At 41.0% G+C, this 19,413-nt stretch overlaps 3 protein-coding genes and 1 long non-coding RNA gene across 10 annotated transcripts; 3 read left to right on the top strand and 1 right to left on the bottom strand.

Annotated features, from left to right (window-relative positions):
- The first annotated feature begins 207 nt into the window (after positions 1 to 207).
- LOC136353999 (uncharacterized) lies at positions 208 to 7,027 on the top strand. 6 transcript variants are annotated; one of them, XR_010737649.1, is made up of 4 exons: positions 208 to 620; positions 715 to 841; positions 2,052 to 2,155; positions 5,024 to 5,949. It is a non-coding gene; the product is annotated as an uncharacterized lncRNA (long non-coding RNA). The 6 variants fall into 6 exon arrangements; XR_010737652.1 differs by lacking the exons at positions 2,052 to 2,155; positions 5,024 to 5,949 and adding exons at positions 6,270 to 6,462; positions 6,664 to 7,027 and having other exon boundaries at positions 315 to 620; XR_010737650.1 differs by lacking the exon at positions 5,024 to 5,949 and adding an exon at positions 6,664 to 6,780 and having other exon boundaries at positions 472 to 620.
- A 222-nt stretch (positions 7,028 to 7,249) lies between these two features.
- LOC4349763 (meiotic recombination protein DMC1 homolog B) lies at positions 7,250 to 11,555 on the top strand. 2 transcript variants are annotated; one of them, XM_026021311.2, is made up of 15 exons: positions 7,250 to 7,374; positions 7,479 to 7,601; positions 8,404 to 8,495; positions 8,642 to 8,713; positions 8,810 to 8,848; positions 9,014 to 9,071; positions 9,157 to 9,202; positions 9,803 to 9,848; positions 9,938 to 9,999; positions 10,106 to 10,172; positions 10,254 to 10,346; positions 10,432 to 10,500; positions 10,599 to 10,677; positions 10,761 to 10,927; positions 11,179 to 11,555. In XM_026021311.2, the coding sequence occupies exons 2-15, from the start codon at positions 7,502 to 7,504 to the stop codon at positions 11,221 to 11,223; spliced, it is 1,035 nt and encodes a 344-aa protein (XP_025877096.1). In that variant the 5' UTR covers positions 7,250 to 7,374; positions 7,479 to 7,501; the 3' UTR covers positions 11,224 to 11,555. The 2 variants fall into 2 exon arrangements, with proteins under 2 accessions (XP_025877096.1, XP_066161599.1); XM_066305502.1 differs by having other exon boundaries at positions 10,761 to 11,555.
- A 497-nt stretch (positions 11,556 to 12,052) lies between these two features.
- On the bottom strand, positions 12,053 to 12,541 carry LOC107278093 (E3 ubiquitin-protein ligase RING1). Its single transcript, XM_015761448.3, has one exon. It carries the CDS (start codon positions 12,539 to 12,541, stop codon positions 12,053 to 12,055), a length of 489 nt encoding a protein of 162 aa, XP_015616934.1.
- A 298-nt stretch (positions 12,542 to 12,839) lies between these two features.
- LOC4349762 (suppressor of mec-8 and unc-52 protein homolog 2) lies at positions 12,840 to 19,349 on the top strand. The gene is made up of 11 exons (XM_015761445.3): positions 12,840 to 13,289; positions 14,319 to 14,456; positions 14,553 to 14,602; positions 15,126 to 15,240; positions 15,841 to 15,889; positions 15,997 to 16,086; positions 16,877 to 16,945; positions 17,027 to 17,150; positions 17,544 to 17,902; positions 18,077 to 18,463; positions 18,859 to 19,349. The coding sequence occupies exons 1-11, from the start codon at positions 13,243 to 13,245 to the stop codon at positions 19,132 to 19,134; spliced, it is 1,704 nt and encodes a 567-aa protein (XP_015616931.1). The 5' UTR covers positions 12,840 to 13,242; the 3' UTR covers positions 19,135 to 19,349.
- Positions 19,350 to 19,413: the final 64 nt, after the last annotated feature.

Raw genomic sequence — 19,413 nt, 5'->3', positions numbered from 1 at the left:
AAGACATACTTGTGTCCCGAGTCGGAGATCCGATCGATATCGGCGGCAAAGGCTAAGGGCAGCCGCAACAGGTGCCGTTAAGCACTCTACAAAAATCCATGTCATCAATCTCTCCTAGGTGAAAGACAATAAATTAGGAAAGAGAACACAGCTCTCTACAGACCTGGCGAGAGCCGATATACACAAATCGAGACTCGCAACGACACCGTATCGACACAAGCTGCCGCTATTCAACGCGTTTTCTCGCCAAAGGGGATCGGGTGTTCCCTGCACGCCCCTGCGTCTTCCTCCTCGCGCGCTCTCCTCTTCTCTAGGGCGCCAAATCCCCATGGCTGCTAATCTTCCCGCGTAGTTTATGCGCCAAATCACCCTCTTATTCCCGCGGTAGACCCAAGCCAAGTTTGCCCCTAATCCATAAATCCACCGCTTGTCGCTCAGTCTTCCTGAAACTCATCCCTAATCCTCATATCTCCTCAAACCTCAAGTGATGAGCCATAGATCCAAGCGGGAGATTGCTCCTCCAACGCCTCAAGCTTTGCCTCCCGGCGTTCCTTGGTGGGGTGGTGTAGTGAAGCCCGGCGTCGCCTTCCCTTTGTCTGGTGAAGCCATGGCTGTTCCAAGTAAAATCGCACTTTCCGCCGTCGTCTCCGTTGGTCCAGCCTCTAGTGAATAGGTCATCAACAGAAAACTAATGATGGTGTGCTTCTGACGTAGGTTGGTGGACAGCACCTCCACTGCAGATTAATTCATTTGTTTCCCCATATGGAGCTTGGATGGGTGCCGTACCAACACCACCAGATGGCCAAGGCAGTCAAAATACATCCAACGATCCATTAGAGCGGTAAATAAAATATTTCTTTGCGTGGTAAAAAAAATTGATATGACAAGACATACTTATTTCTTGCAGTACTGATTCATATCTGATTCACTTTTGAGTGAAACTTTCTTCAAAATATAGAATCCACGATAGTGTCCTTGTTATTTATTTAACGATGGTGATATTGCGCCGTTGTTAATTGTTTTAACGACAATGACTATTCCACCATTAAATTAATGTGTGCATAGTGTACGCTATCAATAATAGTAGAGAAATCTGCCTCATCAGTTGTTCTTACGCATATATACCTGAATGGATATATGCGTATATACCTGAATGGATGAAGTCATAAAAAGATTACTATCTTGTGCAGTGCTGCACCCATCAGTTGTTCTTACCAGATCATCTGCCTCTCCATTGCTTTTTTTTTTGGTTATGTGAAATCAAACATTTAACCTGAGTTCTTTCCTGTCAGTAGCAAAAATTCAATGCTCAACTTGCATGCTAACAGAACAATAGTCTAGTAAATGTGGATAAAATAGAGCAATCAGTACAAATGACCTAGACTATTCTGCCAAAAAAAATCGATAGTAATTCCTATCGACTATCAATTGCTATGATCAATTTTTAAATCATGTAGTTTAGAAAGGGAAAAAAAATTATGCACATGGTTGAGACTTCGTGACTGAACACTGAACAGGTATCAAGACAAAACATTCAGTTATTGTTATCAAAGAAGAAATTCTAGTCCAAAACTGAAAGATTAGCAAATAAGCTCCTATCCACTCGCAATCAGAGATTAACGAACAAATACTATTTACCCTTTCTCGTTTGTAGTTTGTAGTTGTGCTTTTTTTTTCTTTTGCACTCGTCAAATGTTAAGATGGGTTAAGATGCTGCAGTTATCTATTTTCATTTGTGCCCATGGATTGATATTGTGGTATTTGCAAGTGTCTTTCCTCAAAGTGAATCATGTTTCTGTGTTTTTTTTTCATGTAGCCACATGTGTAGTTACAGGGATGGTATTCACGAATGATCATTGTCTTTCATATGTACATGCAAGTATTAAAAACAGCTATAGATATCCTTGTAGACACACCATTAAGATGGTTTACTATAAAATAGTCTATAGATGAGGTGGACAAGTTTTATAGAGAGCAGCTTACTTTACCATTACGGCTGCTCTAATAATCATCCACGCGCGCTTCATCAATCGATCGCTCGATCAATGCAGGACATAAGGATGGAGTACAAGGAGGGGGTGCTCCTCCAGTTCGTCGAGAAGGGCTATGTTCTTTCCCTCGTTTTCCGCATGCACGATTTTCAAACTGCTAGACGGTACGCGTTTTGTGAAAAATTTATATAGGAAAGTTGCTTTAAAAATCATATTAATCTTTTTATTAAAATTTTTTATAGCTAATACTTAATTAATCACGTGTTAATCTATCGTTCCGTTTTCCGTGCGGAGGGGAGGAGTTCCCAACCCCTCCAAAAGAACACAGCCGTAATTCGAGCTCACTGTCAATGAGGCACAATGAAGATGGTGGCGAACTGGCGATGGTGATGATGATAAAAACATGAATATTAGGGAATGACCTAATATCAAATAATTAGAAGGGGTGAGGCTATAAACCCATACCGACTAGCTTATCACCTCGGTGAGCTAGCCAAAATACCCTTAGACGTTTCTCGTGGTGGTGATGATGATGAAGAAGAGAATGATGACGATAAGGATTAGTGCGAGTTAATACTCCATTCCTTCCTTTATAATTGACACTTAACGAACTATTTACCGAAGAAAGCAGCACTCGGGGCATGGCTCTCACTCAGATATGCGAAGTTCCATTCGGTGCAATGATGGAGCTAGAAATTATTAACCTAGGGCTAAGTAGGGTTTAACTAATAGAGTATTAATTTCCTAAAAAAAATTACATAGTGAATTAAGAGAATTTAATCATCATTGTAGAGGCAAACCTAGGACCCAAGCTCAAATTGTTCCAGGCCTGCCTTCGCCCCTGACTCGGTGTGCCTTTTTCAGATGTGAAAGCTTTGGGCTAATAAGCTAGGAACAATGGGAGTAGGATCATATGAAAATTTACCAAAAAGATTTATCAAAAGAAGTACAGCTACTAAATCTGATGACTTGTTATGATTATATACAAACATGCATGAGTGTAATCAAACCAGTCATGCAACGAGAATACGCCTCTCCAATTCTCCAATCATTTACAATAGCATTGCTATGTACGCGAAATCACTTAGGCTGTGTTCTTTACCCCTCTTTCCCAGCTCACTTCTCTCGTTTTCCGCATGCACGCTTTTCAAACTGCTAAACGGTGCATTTTTTTAAAAAGTTTTCTATATGAAAGTTGCTTTAAAAAAATCATATTGATCCATTTTTCAAGTTTTTTAGGCTAATACTTAATTAGTCTCACTATAATCACGTGCTTCGTTTTCCGTGTCAGGAGGCAAGGTTCCCAACCTCGCCTCCCGAACACAGCCTCGTTGTTATAATATTCAAACCATCAACTAATGTAATTTTTACACTGTCACTAAAATTCTTTGATTATTAAGGGTTATGTTGTGCACTCTATTAATTTGTTATGAAATAGAAAAACAGTTACATGTTCTTCCTAAGATATTCTTATGCACACTCATATATGTAATATTGGCATACACCACACCAGGATTTAAACCCCTATTGAGTGGAATCATGTGAATTTAAACACCACAAACATGTGCACAAACATGATGTAGCTATAGATATTGACACAATGGAGGATGTAAGAGTAAACATCACTGTTAATAGATTTTTTTAAGGAAACTATCAGGTACTAGATGTTAAGACAAATTCAAAAGCAAAAGACAAACATGGCGATCCTTTCACAAATTAAATGATACTTCCTCTCTCTATTTTAGGTTATAAGATTTTCTAGCATTACCAACATTTATATAGATGTTAATGAATCTAGTCACACGTATATGTCTAGATTCATTAACATATATATGAATATGAGCAATGCTAGAAAGTCTTATAACCTAAAACGGAGGTAGTAGTAAAGTTAAATAGAAAAAGGAAAAAATTAGTAGGCCCAGCTCGATAGTGCTACTTTGGCTACAACAACTTATTAGCGCATAATTAATCACGTATTAACTATTATAAATTTAGAAAATAGATTTATATATTTTCAAAAAAACTTCTTTATAAAAGATAAAAAACACACTGTTTAATAGTTCGAAAAATATGCTAACAAAAAAAATGAGTAAGTTATCATTTCGAGTTGCTGAAAATAACTCAGCTTTTGACCCCCTCATAGCAATCAGCTGCGTACTCCACGGGAAGCTGCACAATACATCCAGCCGTTGGCATTGTGCTCTCTTCTCTGAATTAATGGCCAGTGGAGCTCAGTTTGGCAGATGATTTTTTTTAATACGTAAGGAGCGTATCTTTGTATTTTTTTTTTATAATAGAATATAATCCCGATCTTTGCTCAAAGAGCTACAGTCAATTATTACACCAATTCAACAAAAACTCACACCTGAATAAACAAAAGCACACACAAACTAATAAAAACTCACACAACATAAAAAGATCACCAAAATTATTGAATTCTGTTTGTGAATCTCCATCCAAAGTTAGCGAACAGCTGCATAACCATTGACTCAAGATTACGACATGCAGCTTTCACCGACTTGATTTCTTCATCACACTTTAGTAGTTGAGCCCAAGACCGAAGCCAGTATGTTGCCCTGAAAAGAACCTGCATATAGGATATAGATGGTAATTTATCAAAAACCATATCATTTCTACACAACTATATAGCTCAACATATAGCGGATGCTCCAACAAGAATAAATTTGGTAGATTTTTTATCAACTCCCACGAGCCACTTCTAAAAAATATGAGATATATTGTGAGGAGTATATAAACCAGTAGTAAATTGTAGAGCTCTCCAAAAAAATTTTGCATAGTGATACTCCACAAACAAATATTGAATATCTGTATTAAGGGGAAGAAAAGTTTATTTTGCATAGTGACACTCCACAAACAAATACTGTTCCTACGAACTATAGCGTATCTTTGTATTAAGGGGAAGAAAAGTTTATTTACAACAAAAAAAAATCAAGAAGTGAAGGAGACGGGATACAAGAATGATCATGGTCTGCTTACTTTACATTGTCCCCATCACCATTTCAATTAAGCAGTGACGACATAATATCATCGACGGTCTGATCAGCAACATGTGGGACGACTGCCATGGATTGATCAACCTCATAATCAAAGCCTGACGCATCATCGCTACCTGCCGCCATTTCGTCCAGCATCAGGAAGTTGTCAGGGAAAGTTGCGCTATCCTCCGGCCCTTGCATTAATACACCACCATTATCTTGATCATTGTAAATCTGACGCTGAGCATAATCTGCCATGTTACCATCCACCCAAACATTGTCAGGGTATACACCAGTATTTCCCAATGCCCTATCATGTTGTTGGTATAGATCAGCCTCTCCAAATGCAACACTGCCATCCTCTGCTTGCTGTTGCTGGTAAAATTGTAGCTGACGACAAGAAATACAGTTTCTATCGCAGCAGCATGGGGTGAACATCGACTGATCACCAATGTACGATGGTTCCAGCTGGTTACTGTACAGCATTGCAGGGTTTGGGTTCTGCAATTGGAGTGGTTGAAGTTGCAGCATGCCATCATCGTTGTTGCAAGGAGCAATTAAGCTTGGCATGAATGGTGGTGCATCTTGATCTACTCCTCCAAACATCATATGCATGGAATGGGCAATATCCATGAACTGGTCAGGATCCACAATGGTTTCTTCTCCAGGTGTTGGTGCTGTTTCCTGCTGCTCGTCTTGTGCCTGGCAAGCAGTAGGCTGCTGCTGCATGTTCTTCCTCCTTGCGGCCTTTTTATTGCGTTTGTTGTCATTCTTCTGCTCCTCCCGGGCCTTCTCTTCTCTCTCGTAGGTCTGCTTCAGCTGTATCGCGCACAATACATACTGACCCATCTGCAAGTACATTGATCGATCATACACCAACATGTAGTACTCCCTTCATTCACTTTTATTTTTTATCAGATACTCACTTTGATTCATATTATATCAAATTTCTTCAAGTTTAACTAAGATCATAGTAAAATATAGCAACATCTGTACATCACCAAATTAGTCTCACTATATCTAATATACTATGTTGAATATATTTTGATGGTATATTTGTTTTGTATTCATATAAATTTAGTCAAACTTAAAAAGTAAAACGACTTGTCATATGAAAACTTGTCATATGAAATTGAGAGGGTACTATTCACACACAAACTTTGACCCATCATCTTTTTTTTAAAAAAAAATATATAAATGCTTCAAAAGATGTTGGATTATCAAAGTACCTGGGATTTGCCTGCCAAGACATACTCATGCATGCTCCACATGTCGTTCTCAGCGGAACGAGCAGATTTATAAGTGAGAACCCTCTTGCTGCCAATGATAGCCTTCCGGTTCGTCTCCTTGGTGCTGTGAATCTGCACCACGCTCCCCGTCGCGCTCCAGCTTCCCTCTTCCACCCCATCCACCACCACCTTCCTGTTCGGCTCGTCCTTCTTCTTCGTCTTCGACGGCTCCCTCACCATGAAAAAGTACCACCTGTCTTCCCCATAGCCCTTGTATTTCTCTAATGCATTCATATTGTGTTATCACAAACCAATTTGGTTCATAGACATACATAATTAAACCTTTTTTTTCATGGATAATCAAGCGATCAATTAGCTAAAAAGAAGATTAAATTACCAATCAGCTTTTGGGGATCATAACGCATGATATTCTCCTCACTGATGAAGTGGCGAGGCGGGTCGCGTCCCTCGATCTTGCCGCGGAGGTAGAAGTCCACGAGCTCCTCGTCCGTTGGTACGAAGTGGTAGCCCGGAGGTAGCTGTAGCTGCGGCACCAGCTCACTCTTCCAGATCGCACTTCCCTCCGCCGCTGCCGCCGCCGCCGATCCATCGCCGCCGCTGCCGCCGTTTTCTATTGTCGGGTTCATAAGTGAATCGAATTGGACAGAAAAAGGAAAGTGGGTATTGCTATAATAAATTAGTATTTATATATGCTAAAACTAATTGCAGTTAATTAGAGAGAGCTGTAAACTTTCTCGGGAAGAAACAGAGAGTTGTAATGGAAATAAGGAATAATAGTGTTGTTTAGTAATCCTAGTTTGCTTCGGTTCTGTTCCCATGAGCGAGTTTTGAGTCCGGAGGGCCTAGTTGGGCCTGGTTTGGTCTGAACCGCGTGGGCCTCAAGCCTCTCTATCCTGCTGGGCTGGGTGAAACGGCCCAGTAGTAATTATTCCTCCCGGAGGAGAAGCCCAATAACAAGACGATTCCAGAAGGCCCGAGAGCCTCAAGTAGCCCACCTCGCCGCACGCAACGCAACGCAACGGCACAAGCACAACACCACTTCGAGTGTGTTTGTCGTCTCGCCTCTGCTGCTTCCTTCTCCTACAAGCCGCCGCTCCGACCTCGCCGTCGCCGGTCGCCGGCCGCCTCCGCCTACAGGTGAGGAAGGTTCTCTCCGCCGCAGCGGCCTCCGCTCGACGTCTTTGCTAGGGTTTTGGGGTGATTTTTCGGTTGGGTTGTCTCCTGATCGCATTTTGACGCAGGTGCGGGGGGTCTGTGTGAGCAGATGGCGCCGTCCAAGCAGTACGACGAAGGCGGGCAGCTCCAGCTCATGGATGCAGAGAGGATCGAGGAGGAGGAGGAGTGCTTCGAGTCCATCGACAAGTGTATGTAACGCCCTCCGCCTCATTTCCATCCCCTCCTCCCCCGTCTCGTATCCCGGCACTGCATTGCTTGGCTCGTGCTCGTGTGCGCGTGTGTGTTCGCGCGTGCGAGTGCTCATTCTGCCTTGCGTTTCGATTGGTTACTCTTCACATTGTAATTTGATGCTGATTTGCGGTGAAGTAGATGGATTCTAGCCTATTTTGTGTTTCCATTTTTTTTTGGGGTCTGGTTGTTTTGTGCTGTGCGTGTTCGGTTGCTTCTAGTTTTTCTCCCTCAATTTCGTGTGTTCTGGACGTAAATTAGCCTCGTATCGTGGCCAATTTTTTCGGGATTTTTCGCCTCCCCACATTTGATATCTGTTTTGGGCTATTTCCTGCTGATCGATGTGTGGCATGTGAGAGGGCTGGTTCGAATTTATCCCCATTTTCAGTCAATTTTACCCGCGTTTGGTGGAACTCGTCGGAATTCGCCCCCGGCTAGTTCAAACATGTGGGGTTCTGCCCATTAGTTGAACCAGTTGTGTTTTGGTGAACTTGAGTGTATATTAGTTGAACCAGTTGTGTACTTGGAGGGTTTAGGGTTTAAGCTTGAGTCCCTCTTGTACTTTTACGATTTCTGGTGGCTCCCTAATTCTAGCGAGTTCAATATTAGTAAGTTGTTTTGGTGTGATCCTGACTTCTCCCTGGGTTTCATTCTTCATATGGTTCTTCCTGCAAATTATTCATTCATATCCATGAATTCGAACTATGAGCAATTGAGCATAATCTCTGCATTATTATCCATCTCTCGTGCACTTGTCCACAGTAATCTCGCAAGGGATAAACTCTGGAGATGTGAAGAAGCTGCAGGATGCTGGTATCTACACTTGCAATGGCCTCATGATGCATACAAAGAAGGTTGCAAAATTGGGTTCCCAAATCTTCATGCTATCTCCCACTTGTTCTATTTCTGGTTTATGACGATTATATTCTTTCAATTGTCCCATTTCTGTCTTACAATATAATTATCTGATATTGTTTCAATATATGGATCCATCTTGTAGAGCCTGACAGGAATCAAGGGATTATCTGAAGCAAAGGTAGACAAGATCTGTGAAGCAGCTGAAAAGCTTCTGGTGTGGTTCTCTTTTCATTGTTTTTGGTCTGAAATCTTCATTACGTCAGTTCTGTATGATTTGTTCTTCTGAAACTGCTATGTTTGTTTTTCTCAGAGCCAGGGCTTCATGACAGGAAGTGATCTCCTTATCAAGGTAAGTTAATAGGAGCTGATCTGCGTACTAATGCATTTAAGGATATGGTGTTATGGCAAATAAGTGGAAACTATTCCTTGCTTCATGGACGCTAGAGTGCTTTTAGTTACTCCAGCTGTGCACTTTCCCTAGGCTGTTCGGTTTATTATTTTTCTTATTTTGAAGCGGAAGTCTGTTGTTCGGATCACCACTGGGAGCCAGGCACTTGATGAGCTGCTTGGCGGTAACATATATAGTCCTCTGACTCTGTTATGATCAGTTGTTCCATTATGTTGTTCTAATCTACTTACATTTTTCAATTTTTCAAGGAGGGATTGAAACACTCTGCATCACAGAGGCATTTGGAGAGTTCCGGTGCGTAGATGTTCATGTTCCTTTTGATATTTTTTGCCCTCGTTTACAACTGCAGCTTGGTTGTATCAATGAAATTTATGATGTGTGGCCATACCTGTCTAATAAATATGGTGAAATCAAGCTTACTAATACTATTAGTATTCTGGTTTAAGTTAATTTGCTAGTGCCTTTTCAAACCTGTTGTGCACCCATTTCTATCGTCTATTCATGCCAGTGCATACAGCAATTCCTAAACATGTTCTGTGTTCTGCTAAAACTGAGAGCTTAATACTGTACTTCTCATTTGTAAACTTCAGGTATATACACATCAATATTGTCAAACTATTTCCTTTGATGTTATACCAAATTGGTTCTACTAAACATTACATTTAGCTGATTTATCTTGTTTTGCAACAAATTTGATGTATGATAGAGTTCTTCCTAGAATTGTATCGCGTGGAACAATTTGGATTTCTGTAGCACATAAAACATCTTACTATTTAATTTTAATGTGAGCCAGCCAAACTTTGAACCTTGATGTGCTCTGGAGTTAGTTTTCACTATTTCTCAATTTGGTTCCGGCTTCCTAGCTTTGTAATCTTTCACTTTTTTGGTCCTCAGATCAGGGAAGACCCAGTTGGCTCACACTCTATGTGTCTCCACTCAGGTTCATTTTTAATACATGTTTTTGTCATCACCACCTTACTGCCATAGATTCAGTGAATTATTTTCTTTTTTTTTGTTCATAAACTGCAGCTTCCAATTCACATGCATGGGGGGAACGGGAAGGTTGCTTACATTGACACTGAGGGAACATTGTATCTTTTGAATTTACTTAGCAATAGCTTCATCTGATCCATCCATTCAATGGATTTATTTGCATTTCTGTATCTCTCCAACTTGTTTCCTTAATGGAGTTTTCAGCCGGCCTGAACGAATTGTGCCAATTGCTGAGAGATTTGGGATGGATGCCAATGCTGTTCTTGATAACGTATGGCCCTTAATTTGACTTTACCATTTCAGGCCTAACAAAAGAAGCTATCTGTTATATTTGCATCTATTTCTTGTTTAGATCATATATGCTCGTGCATACACCTATGAGCACCAGTACAACTTGCTCCTTGGCCTCGCTGCCAAGATGGCTGAAGAGCCTTTCAGGCTTCTGGTAGGCATGGCTTAACATAAAAATACATTGATAAGTTTGTGTATCTCAATCTCTTATGTGGTAGTATTGTTTTACCTGGAATTAGATTGTGGATTCTGTGATTGCACTATTCCGTGTTGATTTCAGTGGCAGGGGTGAACTTGCAGAGCGCCAGGTATTGCCAATATTTGTGTTGGCTAAAACACACACAAATAAATAATCATAAAGTAGTTGAAGGCCTAAAGTTATGTACTAATTACTCTGAACTTGCAGCAAAAATTGGCACAGATGCTCTCCCGCCTTACTAAGATAGCTGAGGAGTTCAATGTTGCAGTGTACATCACCAACCAAGGTGTGCTTTCAGGACTAATCCTGTCTATCCCAAGAAAGAGTAACTCAATAAGGAATTTCAAATTACAAGTGTCTTTGTTTCAGTGATTGCGGACCCAGGTGGTGGAATGTTCATAACTGACCCGAAGAAACCTGCGGGAGGCCACGTTCTGGCGCATGCAGCCACCATCCGGTTGATGCTGAGGAAAGGCAAAGGAGAGCAGCGTGTCTGCAAGATCTTTGATGCCCCTAACCTGCCTGAGGGAGAAGCTATATCCTTTTGCATTGTGCATACATGTTTACTGAAACTACTTGTTCAATTGGTTACCTTGGTTCAGTATGCTGCTAAAATATTGATTGATTTTTTCTTTGTCCGAACTTTCTCCTCAAAACTCTTGCAGCTGCTGTTTTTCCCATCTGAAAAAAAAACCTGTTGTTTTCCATCACTGAAACTCTGAAGCTTCGCATGACAGATTAGCAATAATGTGGTGTAAAAAAAATTGTTTCCCTTGACCAATAGCACGTTTTCCAGGTAACATCAGGTGGAATAATGGATGCGAAAGACTGAATGTTCACTGAGGGTGCTTCCTGTGTTCAAATTGTTCAGGTTTCTCCAAGTAAATTTCTGCATAGGCCATATAGGTTAGGTACATTGATAAAAGAATACAACTACTGCTGCTGCTATGTTTTTGCCACTGCTGAGGAAAGAGGCAACCTCATTTATCAAGACGGTTATATCTCACATTGGGTATTATGAGTTATGTGATCAACAGTTGTACTGAAACAAGTGCTAGTATTGTCTTAAGTGAAAATATAAGAGGTTAACATGTTGGTTTCCCCAGATACTATTTTTTGTACCTGCTCGTGCACAATTTATACAATCGGTCTTAAACTGCTGTATCTGTTAAAATGGTTCCTATTTATTTTCATCAAACCCCCAAACATCTTTTTGTGCTGCTTATGCTGAGATTTTTCCTTGAGGACGTGGTCTAATCTCTGTACTCCAGTTCTGTCCACTACTCTTGTAATATTGAGTTAAACCACAAAAGCTGTTAAAGTCTTTTGTTGTTAGAAGGCACTTCAGTTATCTTTTAGCATAAACTTCTTCAATTAAACAGAACAAGGATTGCTAGCATAATTAACATGGTTACAGCTAACAACAAAGAGAGATGAAATAAACATGGCATTGCACTTATAGTTTTGACATTCAGTAGAGAAGATAAATAACATGCCTCAGAGTACTGCTCATCTGGAGTAGACCGTCACAGCAACATGCTTCGTAGATTTACATTCATGGGAAGATAAATGTTGGAACAGAGAAATCACCTATCTGCTTACTGCTAATGATTTCTAGCAGGTGAACTGGAACAAAATTAGAAGCCTTTTCGGCTGGTTCATCAGCCGGTTGATCCTGCCACTGTGTGGGCAGCGCGCCCAAGCCTGTCGTCCTCCACATTCTGCGTGGGCAGAGTGTGGCGGCAGAGAGGACAGATGCAGCTGAGGCGGAGCCAGTCGAAGATGCAGCGCTGGTGGAAGGTGTGGCAGCAGGGCATCATCCTGAGCTTGTCGCCCGCCTCGAAATCCTGCAGGCACACGGCGCACTCGTCTTCTCCCGCGCCGGCCGCCGTCACCTCACGCAGGCCCTGTATGGCCTTGCGCGAGGCCGGGAGTAATCCAGGGCGCCTGTCAGCCGCCTCGTTGGAGGTCTGTGGCGTGGGGTGGTTGATCTCCTCCTCCTCCTCTTCGTCGGACGATGGCGGCGGGTACTCTTCGAACGGTAATACGTCTTCGTCCGCTGGTGGCGGCGACGGCGACGGCGGCGGCTGATTTCGTCGCACCACCCTCCTACTCCAAGTAAACCACCACCACCACCGGCCATTAATCATCACGCGGCGGCTATGGTTAAGGTTCTCCTGATCGTTGAAGAGGAGGCCGTTCGTGAAGAAGTAGTCGTAGACGGGAGGAAGAAGAGGCAATCCAAACAAACGCGCGAACGAATGGATCGTCCAGTATGGAGGAGGAAAATTCCACCTCCATTCCGACTCGCGCGGACGATCGGATCGGATCCAGGTTAGTTCGACCACTTGAGATAGCGGGCCGAATTTTTTGGATCAGTATGGGCCGTGCGCCACGAAGCCCAATAATAGCCCATGTGATCCTACCCTCGCGGCCGCGGCCCAGCGCAAATCAGACGGACTCCCCTACCTCCTCCTCCGACGAGAAATTTCCCATCGGAGGCCGTCGTCTCCGTCTCCCCGTTTGCTACTCCGGCGCCGGCGAGGCCACCTCGGTCGTTTCCCTCCCTCCTCCACCCACTCGCCTTCCCGGCCGCCGCGGAGCTCTGCCCCCCCCCACTCTCCCTACGTCTAGCTGCGCTACTTGTTGTCTCCCCCACCTCTCTTCCTCTGCCGCCGCACAGCTTGCCTTCCTCGTCGTCTCGTCTCCTTCAGCGCCGGCGAGAAGCCCCCCGGCCGCCGAGCTTGCCCCGTCTCCGGCGGCTAGGCGCTGCCGCCTCCTGACCACGCGGGTTTTCTGCCCCTGCCGCTGACCCCACCCACCGCCGGCTTGCTAGGGCTTATTGGATAAGATGTCGTCCAAGAAGAACTACTACAAGGAGAAGATGATGCGGCGGAAGTAAGTATCATTTCATTTGAAAGATGTATTTATGCATTTATTTTGCAATATTTCAACTGATTCGATGTAGAGACATAATCGATATGTTTTGGAACTGTAGGAGAAATTTATTAGAAGTTGATTGTTAAAAAGAATATATCAGAAGTTGCAACCTGTGATGATATAGTTACTGTTTGCTTGCAAAATAGTTTTTGAGATCCAGATTCTATGTAGTAGTGTGATTTCGTGAATTTTTGGAATGAAAACAAACGACTGAAGTCATTGTTCTTGCAGTTAATCCTATAGCCACCTTGTTAGACTGTGATTAGGGTCTAAGGGATCATACAAGTTGCCTCACTCACTGAACCATCCCACTTAACTAGATGTCTCGTTCGCTTTCAACACACTGACTTGCATTACTATAAAAAGAAAGGAATTAGGTTCAGTGGTGACTCCTTTACCCATCTGAAAAAGTTACCTGCATGACTGCCCTTATGTGTCCGTATTGTAGGAGTATATACATATCACAAGCTGTTGATCCAGCAGAATGGCATTTAAGTGGTAAACACTAAAGTGCTAAACCAAGAAAGTTTTGGAAATATACGATTCATGCTCTCCCTACGCTTAGGGGAAAGTGACTGTTGGTATTCAGATCCATTGTAGTCAGAGGAGGATAATTAATTCCCTTTTTGCAGCATTTCAAGTCAAGTTTGCAGAATCTGTAATCATGTTAAAGTAGGAAGTGATAAACTGATAATGATTAATAAGAATCTTCTTTTTGGACCTAGAATGATTTTTTCACACCCCTGGGCCCTGGCTAAACCAGATACCAAACCTGGCCACAAAGTACCAATTTTTGTGCACTTAATAAAAATCCCCATTTTTTTTACTAGTGTGGCCCTGTCATCTCTCGCACTGCTCCGCTAGGATGGGAACCCGTCACTGATAAATCAGATGCAGTTACAACTACTTCCAGCATTCCTCTCTCTTTAGGGTCTTATGGATCAAGTCAATCGGGCTAACCTAATTCTCCCTTGTTTTCCCATGCAGAGAGGAGAAAAAAGAAGAACCAGAGACACCAAGGTATCGAGATCGTGCTAAGGAGCGTCGTGAAGATCAAAACCCTGATTATGAACCTACAGAGCTTGGTTCATTTCATGCTGTGGCACCTCCTGGAGCAGATTTAAGGTAACAGACCACAGGTTTCATTTGTGTGACATTTTATATGCTTGGTTTATTGTATGCTATTCTGGAACTCAGCATCTGGAATTGTTTGTATTACAGGCTAGCAGATGCACACAAGATATCTATTGAGAAAAGCAAATATCTCGGAGGTTGGTACTGCAACAGTGTTATACCCTTTTCTTTTAAGAGAATGCTTTTCATCCTTTTGTGAACAACTTATATTGGGTTTTAAACACTTCATTTGTATATAGACAAATGCTCATTAGATCTGCACGAGCGGTTGAAATTATGATATAGTTTGCTTCTGATATCTGTGGAAATGAGAAATTGAATCTTTCTTTGGAACTGTTTTATGTCCACAAAATTGTGGCAGTTTCAGATCTTTTATTTGAAATATGACGAGCGAATACCTGCTTGCTTTTTAGGTTCCTTTTTATTTTAAAATATCAAGAACTAGCATATACTTAGTATTTTGACCTAGTCAGTCAGTTATATGCGGTCAAAGAATTTGGTTCTATAGCTCAAAACTAAAGATGGATACTTTAGTTGGACATATTTTCTAAGAATATGATATATGTTGTGGATTTGGAGACTTAGATTGCTGGCACTTTTTTGTCTTTCTTCTAAACCACCATGTTGATTGACATTTAATTTTCACTTTGTATCTTAAAGGTGATCTGGAACATACACATTTGGTCAAAGGCTTGGACTATGCTCTACTTCACAAAGTACGAAGTGAAATAGAAAAGAAGCCTGAAGCAGAAGATGGAAAGGATACACAGTCAAGGTACTTCCCACCATACTGCAGCTTTAGTTTCACGCCATTTAATTATACTTTCTCTTGATAGTTTTGTAATAATGAGAAGTATTGTAGACAAGCTATCAGATCCATGTTTCATTTCAAATGCTGTAATATATTGAAAACAGTGGCTATCACTTGCATAATTTTTATGAAAGCGCAGAGTTGATTCCATTAATTATTTTGTGATACAACAAATTGTCAACCTTTTTTAGGCCTAGTCCTATTTCTTGTAATGGGAGGTGAAGTTAAGAGAGAGATCCATTTTTCTCTTGTTGGAATTTTAGTAGGTGTTTTCCTGTTTTGTTGTGGATGAATACTGTCAAGCAGAATTGTTCTGCGCATTTCAATTATTCATAATTTTACTATGCTTTATAGTGGCTGCTGGATCATTCTCAGTGAAACATGATGTTCTGTACAGCATTCTCATTGGAATAATACAACAATTGCTTATAGGCATTTCTCTTGATTTGGGATGTAGCACTATGAAAATATGGTCTCATGTCCTTCGTCCTTGTCTGGACGCACTTCGTGAGTTTGTATTTAACTAGGATACATATATTTAGCCTGTGAATTTGTGTTGTACAGGTCTACAAAAGAAGATCAAGCAGTCTCATTCCGCACTGCAGCTGCAAAGGTAGGTTTCCTTTTAATTTACAATAGAATTGATGTTGGCTGCTTATATTATTGACCATGTAATGTAATGTAACATGGACACTAAAAGCAGTTCTTGGTTCATTGCAGTCTGTCTATCAATGGATCATAAAGCCACAAAGCATCATAAAGTCGAATGAAATGTTTCTTCCTGGTCGGATGGCATTTATTTACAACATGGTACCTCCTTCAAAGTTCCCCCTTATGTTAATTACATTTTTTTTGTAATTGGTGGTGGCCATTTTCCTTCATAATATGATACTACAATATATTATTTTATTTTCATCTCTCATCAGGATTCATCTGTACGAAACATGATGCTGCTATGTTGCAAATAAACGTTATTGCTATTTCAATTTCGAATTTTTCAATTCTGTGCTAGCATGTAAATGATAACATGCTTATGTTTTGTCAGCTTTTATAGTATACATGATGCATGACTATGTTTCATGATGTATTATTGTTTGTTTCTCTGCTCATCACCTGGAATGCAGTACAATCAACATGCTCAAACTCTCACTTCACTCCACAATATGCAAACAAGAGAAGAAATAAAGGAAGGATGAAAGAACTCTTCAAATATCATACTTATAGACTATAGTATAGTATTGCGGTTACATGTGTCTGGTGCAATGATTTTTATGTCATGCACATTTAAATTGTGATTGCGATGCATCATGGCTTCAATGATTACTAATATACAGTATGTTCACTATGACCATGATCCATCTTACAAGTCAGAAATCATCACTAGATCATATTTTGTATGCATAATGTTTTCATTTAATGGATTTAACCTTCCAAATGATTTTCTGATAATAAGAGTAAAGGTGTTCGCATTGCCTATTATTGTGGCATGTCCAGTACTATTGATTTATGCTATTTGCAAATAATTTTTTTCATCATTCCCTGCTTTGATTTGAACTACGGGTTTTAGCTGGAGAGTGATTAATTTCATTAATGAAACCAGGAGGATGGACTTACCAATGATATTCCGACAACACTTCACAGGAGCAAAGCTGATTGCTCTGTTCCAGAGGTATTATGGCAATACATCATATGCCACATTGAAGTTTCCTGAAATTTATTATTTTCCTCAGTATTCTTCTTGCTTATGCAGGAGATGGTAACTGTCAGTGTGGATGGTTCTGTACTTGATAGGATTGCTAAAATCATGTCATACCTTCGACTTGGATCATCTGGGAAAGTCTTGAAGAAAAAGAAAAAGGAGAGGGACACAAAAGGTATGTTACTTGAAAATTAAAATGGATTTTGTGCAGTGGAAGTTGACTGAAAAACTAAGTGACATTAGGAAAATGTTCTTGGTTAAGATAATATGTGAAATACGCTGAAATGATTTGTTTGGAAGCTGATACTTGCATTGTGAAAAAAAGAAAAGAAAAGTATGATTGGTACTTTTTTCCACAATGGTTGAGTCTTGTTTCAATTGTTTTATAGTCTCACGTCAATAATTTAAGTTTGGGTATTTTAAGTTATGACCATATGTTACACGTTTGTTTTACATTATGAACGAATTAATTAGTTCACTTAATGTATTTGCAATGTATGTACTTTCTCATCCATATCTTCACTTGCTTTGCTCGATGAAGTTAGATATCTTGATTCTTGTTACGCAGGGAAGAACAGTTTAGCAAGTGGTGACTACGATGAGGTAGCTAGACCTGGCCAAACTAATGGGTCTGCTCTGAAACATCAATTTGAAAAGGATATGCCACCGCCGCCACCCCCTCGAAATAATAATTTAAGCAAAAATGAGAAACCGTCTGCTCCAGTTGCTAGAGCAGATGAAGATGACATTTTTGTTGGAGATGGGGTTTACTATTCTGTTCCTAACAAGGAAATGAGCCAGAGCCCTGTCTCTGAAGATATGGATGAGTCCCCACATAACCATCAGAAGCAGTCCTATTTCACTGAAGAGAAACCTATCTATGGGCCCATCCCACCATCTGACCCTGCTCAAGCTTGGCCACAACCGGTAATCCAGCTAATGTTTAACTTTGGTTCCACTGTGTTATGAGCAATTATAGTTATGCGTGTCGAATGTTGGAGACAAACGAAGTGTTTGTTTACAACCTTCTACTGAAATAGCCATTTATTAGCTTGTTCTATTCTTGACCTGTATTTCCTAAAAGTTCTCTTCTGATGTCAGAATGCGTACGATGCTATTCAAGCTCAAATGGTAGCTGCTGGATATCAAGGGGAGTGGTCAGGCTATCAGTATGGCGAACAACAGATGGCTTATCCAGAACAGTACATGCAACAAAGCGCTCAGGACTGTGATGTACTAGCTGATCCAAATATAACCCAGGATCCAAGGTTGATGACTCAAGCAGATAAAGACAGAGGTCTTGGTTCTGTTTTCAAACGCGATGATGAAAGGCTTAAACAGCTGAGGGAGAAAGATGCACGGGAGAAAGATCCTAATTTTATCTCGGATAGTTACTCCGAGTGCTATCCTGGTTATCAGGAGTATAATCATGAGATTGCAGGCAGCGATGAAGAAGATGATTTATCGAAGATGGACATGGGTGGCCGGGTAAGTGAGTACTGTAGTATTCTGTATGCTTTTTTTTTTTTTCGTTTCCCTTCGTTATAGCAGATAAAGTTGCTTTTTAGCCTCTTGTGTGGACTTGATGGACCTGTTTCACCTAGCCTGTTTTAGGGGTTACATAGAATGTGTGGGATGGCACAGTTTGTTGTGTAACCCGTCAGTGGATGTTTTTAGTTTTTTTTCGTCTTTTCCTGTCGCTGAACTGATGCTTTTCCTTAAGAGTAAATTTGGTAAGGGTAGGAGCTGTTTCTCCTCTGTTTCAAAGAAAAAAAAAGATAAACTTGCTTTTGTGGATTTCTTGAGCTCATGTTTTCTATCCATTTTAAAAAACTTAATACTACCTATTTCCAGCTTCATTATAATGTATGATTCCTTTGCAGGCTAAGGGCCGTCTTCACAGGTGGGACTTTGAGACAGAAGAGGAGTGGGCCACATACAACGACCAGAAGGAAGCCATGCCGAAGGCTGCATTCCAGTTTGGGGTGAAGATGCAGGATGGCAGGAAGACGAGGAAGCAGAACAAGGACCAGAAGCTCACGAATGACCTCCACAAAATCAACAAGATACTTGCGAGAAAGAAAGGTGACAAAGATGGAGGGCATGATGGCGGGCATTACGATGATGATATGCCAAGTGGGAAGAAGCAACGTGCCTGATGCTATTAGACACTTATAGTTTATCCTGCGAGAGGTAAAACTGTATTTGTACTAGGAATTACAGTGCCATGAACACCTGACAGTTGTAATGTTCTGCGTTTTGGCCGGTGCAGAAGGGAAAAAGAACGGGATGGCCATGCTTTCGAGCTGAAACAGTGATAATATGTAGCTCATCCATTTTTATAACAGAACAGCCCGTAATTTGCTTTGTTTTACTACGAAAAGAAAAAAACATCGAAAGTCCAATTTTCCATGACAATGTACGCGTTAAGTCATCTG

The sequence above is a fragment of the Oryza sativa genome, chromosome 11, assembly GCF_034140825.1.
Source record: "Oryza sativa Japonica Group chromosome 11, ASM3414082v1".
Classification (NCBI taxonomy): Eukaryota; Viridiplantae; Streptophyta; class Magnoliopsida; order Poales; family Poaceae; genus Oryza; species Oryza sativa.
This window is presented reverse-complemented; position numbering and strand designations above follow the sequence as displayed.

Coding starts and splice junctions, on each gene's coding strand:
- LOC4349762 (XM_015761445.3), top strand. CDS start 13,243: ATGTCGTCCAAGAAGAACTACTACAAGGAGAAGATGATGCGGCGGAA. Junction 14,603..15,125: donor GAAAAGCAAATATCTCGGAG/GTTGGTACTGCA, acceptor TGTATCTTAAAG/GTGATCTGGAACATACACAT. Junction 16,087..16,876: donor TGGCATTTATTTACAACATG/GTACCTCCTTCA, acceptor TAATGAAACCAG/GAGGATGGACTTACCAATGA.
- LOC107278093 (XM_015761448.3), bottom strand. CDS start 12,541: ATGATTAATGGCCGGTGGTGGTGGTGGTTTACTTGGAGTAGGAGGGTG.
- LOC4349763 (XM_066305502.1), top strand. CDS start 7,502: ATGGCGCCGTCCAAGCAGTACGACGAAGGCGGGCAGCTCCAGCTCATG. Junction 8,714..8,809: donor AAGCAGCTGAAAAGCTTCTG/GTGTGGTTCTCT, acceptor TGTTTTTCTCAG/AGCCAGGGCTTCATGACAGG. Junction 9,849..9,937: donor CTCTATGTGTCTCCACTCAG/GTTCATTTTTAA, acceptor CATAAACTGCAG/CTTCCAATTCACATGCATGG.